At 45.7% G+C, this 1,161-nt stretch overlaps 1 protein-coding gene across 1 annotated transcript; it reads right to left on the bottom strand.

The window, feature by feature from the left end:
• Window positions 1-566: 566 nt before the first annotated feature.
• On the bottom strand, window positions 567-1,095 carry SARC_09429 (hypothetical protein; the record flags this gene model as incomplete). Its single annotated transcript, XM_014296549.1, has 2 exons — window positions 567-653; window positions 851-1,095. Coding segments are annotated over 2 exons (315 nt in total), but the record flags the coding sequence as incomplete, so codon positions are not given.
• Between the last annotated feature and the right edge of the window lie 66 nt (window positions 1,096-1,161).

The following is a 1,161-nucleotide window of genomic DNA, read 5'->3' as shown; positions in this document are numbered from 1 at the left end:
CTTAGTAGCATAGTAGCATAGTAGCATAGTAACATAGTAGCATAGTGGCATGGTAGCATAGTAGCATAGTAGCTTAGTAGCATAGTAGCTTAGTAGCTTAGTAGCATAGTAGCATAGTAGCATAGTAGCATAGTAGCTTAGTAGCATAGTAGCTTAGTAGCATAGTAGCATAGTAGCATAGTAGCATATTAGCATAGTAGCATGGTAGCATAGTAGCATAGTAGCATAGTAGCATAGTAGCATAGTAGCATAGTAGCTTAGTAGCATAGTAGCATAGTAGCACCTATATCACAGGCCAATGGGGAAAGATAGACCTATCCCATGCGTGCCTTAAAGTTACTACACCGGACCACCCCCGAGACACATCTCACTGCGGCTTCTGTATGTGCTCACAATCGAGTGTGTGGTCTAGCGGTAGATGTAATGACCGTGGGAGGGGTGTGATTGGCTACATACGTATGATTGTGATATCGTACACTACAGACTCACCGAACCCGTCTATGCTGCAATCAGTGTGCTAAGGTTCAAAGTGCTCATGTCGTCCTATAAACGTACACGTTTATAGTCCCTATCTTGCATTGCACTATAGTCCAACCCAGCCACTGTTGTATTCCCGTGGCATGCGAGACGCCAGTACAGCGTAAGCATACGGTCTTGTGATAATAACCGAAGAGATCTAATTCTCAAACATCCCTCCGGCTAATATGCGTGACCATAAACACGCACACAACAAACCACAATAGAACACTTCACACGCGCGTACAATACAATGTGTACTCTGACTTGGACCCGATTTTCGAGAGTACCATGCACCTCCCACGTCCGCTGACCTATTATTAGAATTACATACATATGACCTATTTTTAGTACCACAGCCATACCACAGTAGTATACAAAGCCGGTGTGCGGCAGCATATGCGCAGTACTGAAGCCTGACAGATTCTTCTTGGACGCGCCCAACACCTCGACGTTGCATGCAGGCATCTGAGCCAGTCCTTTTAACCCGCCCGCCAGACCCATCAGTCGAGCAGCCGTGGCTGACCCGCACACAGCGGTGAGGTTGGGGGCTATGAACACCATGCGACTCTCCACATACTGCGGTTGAAGGGATATATGTACTGAGATGTCTGCGTAAACGATATATATATATATATATATATA

This window comes from Sphaeroforma arctica (assembly GCF_001186125.1).
Source record: "Sphaeroforma arctica JP610 unplaced genomic scaffold supercont1.958, whole genome shotgun sequence".
Lineage (NCBI taxonomy): Eukaryota > Ichthyosporea > Ichthyophonida > Sphaeroforma > Sphaeroforma arctica.
The sequence above is the reverse complement of the archived record's forward strand: the minus strand, read 5'-3'. Positions and strand labels throughout refer to the sequence as shown.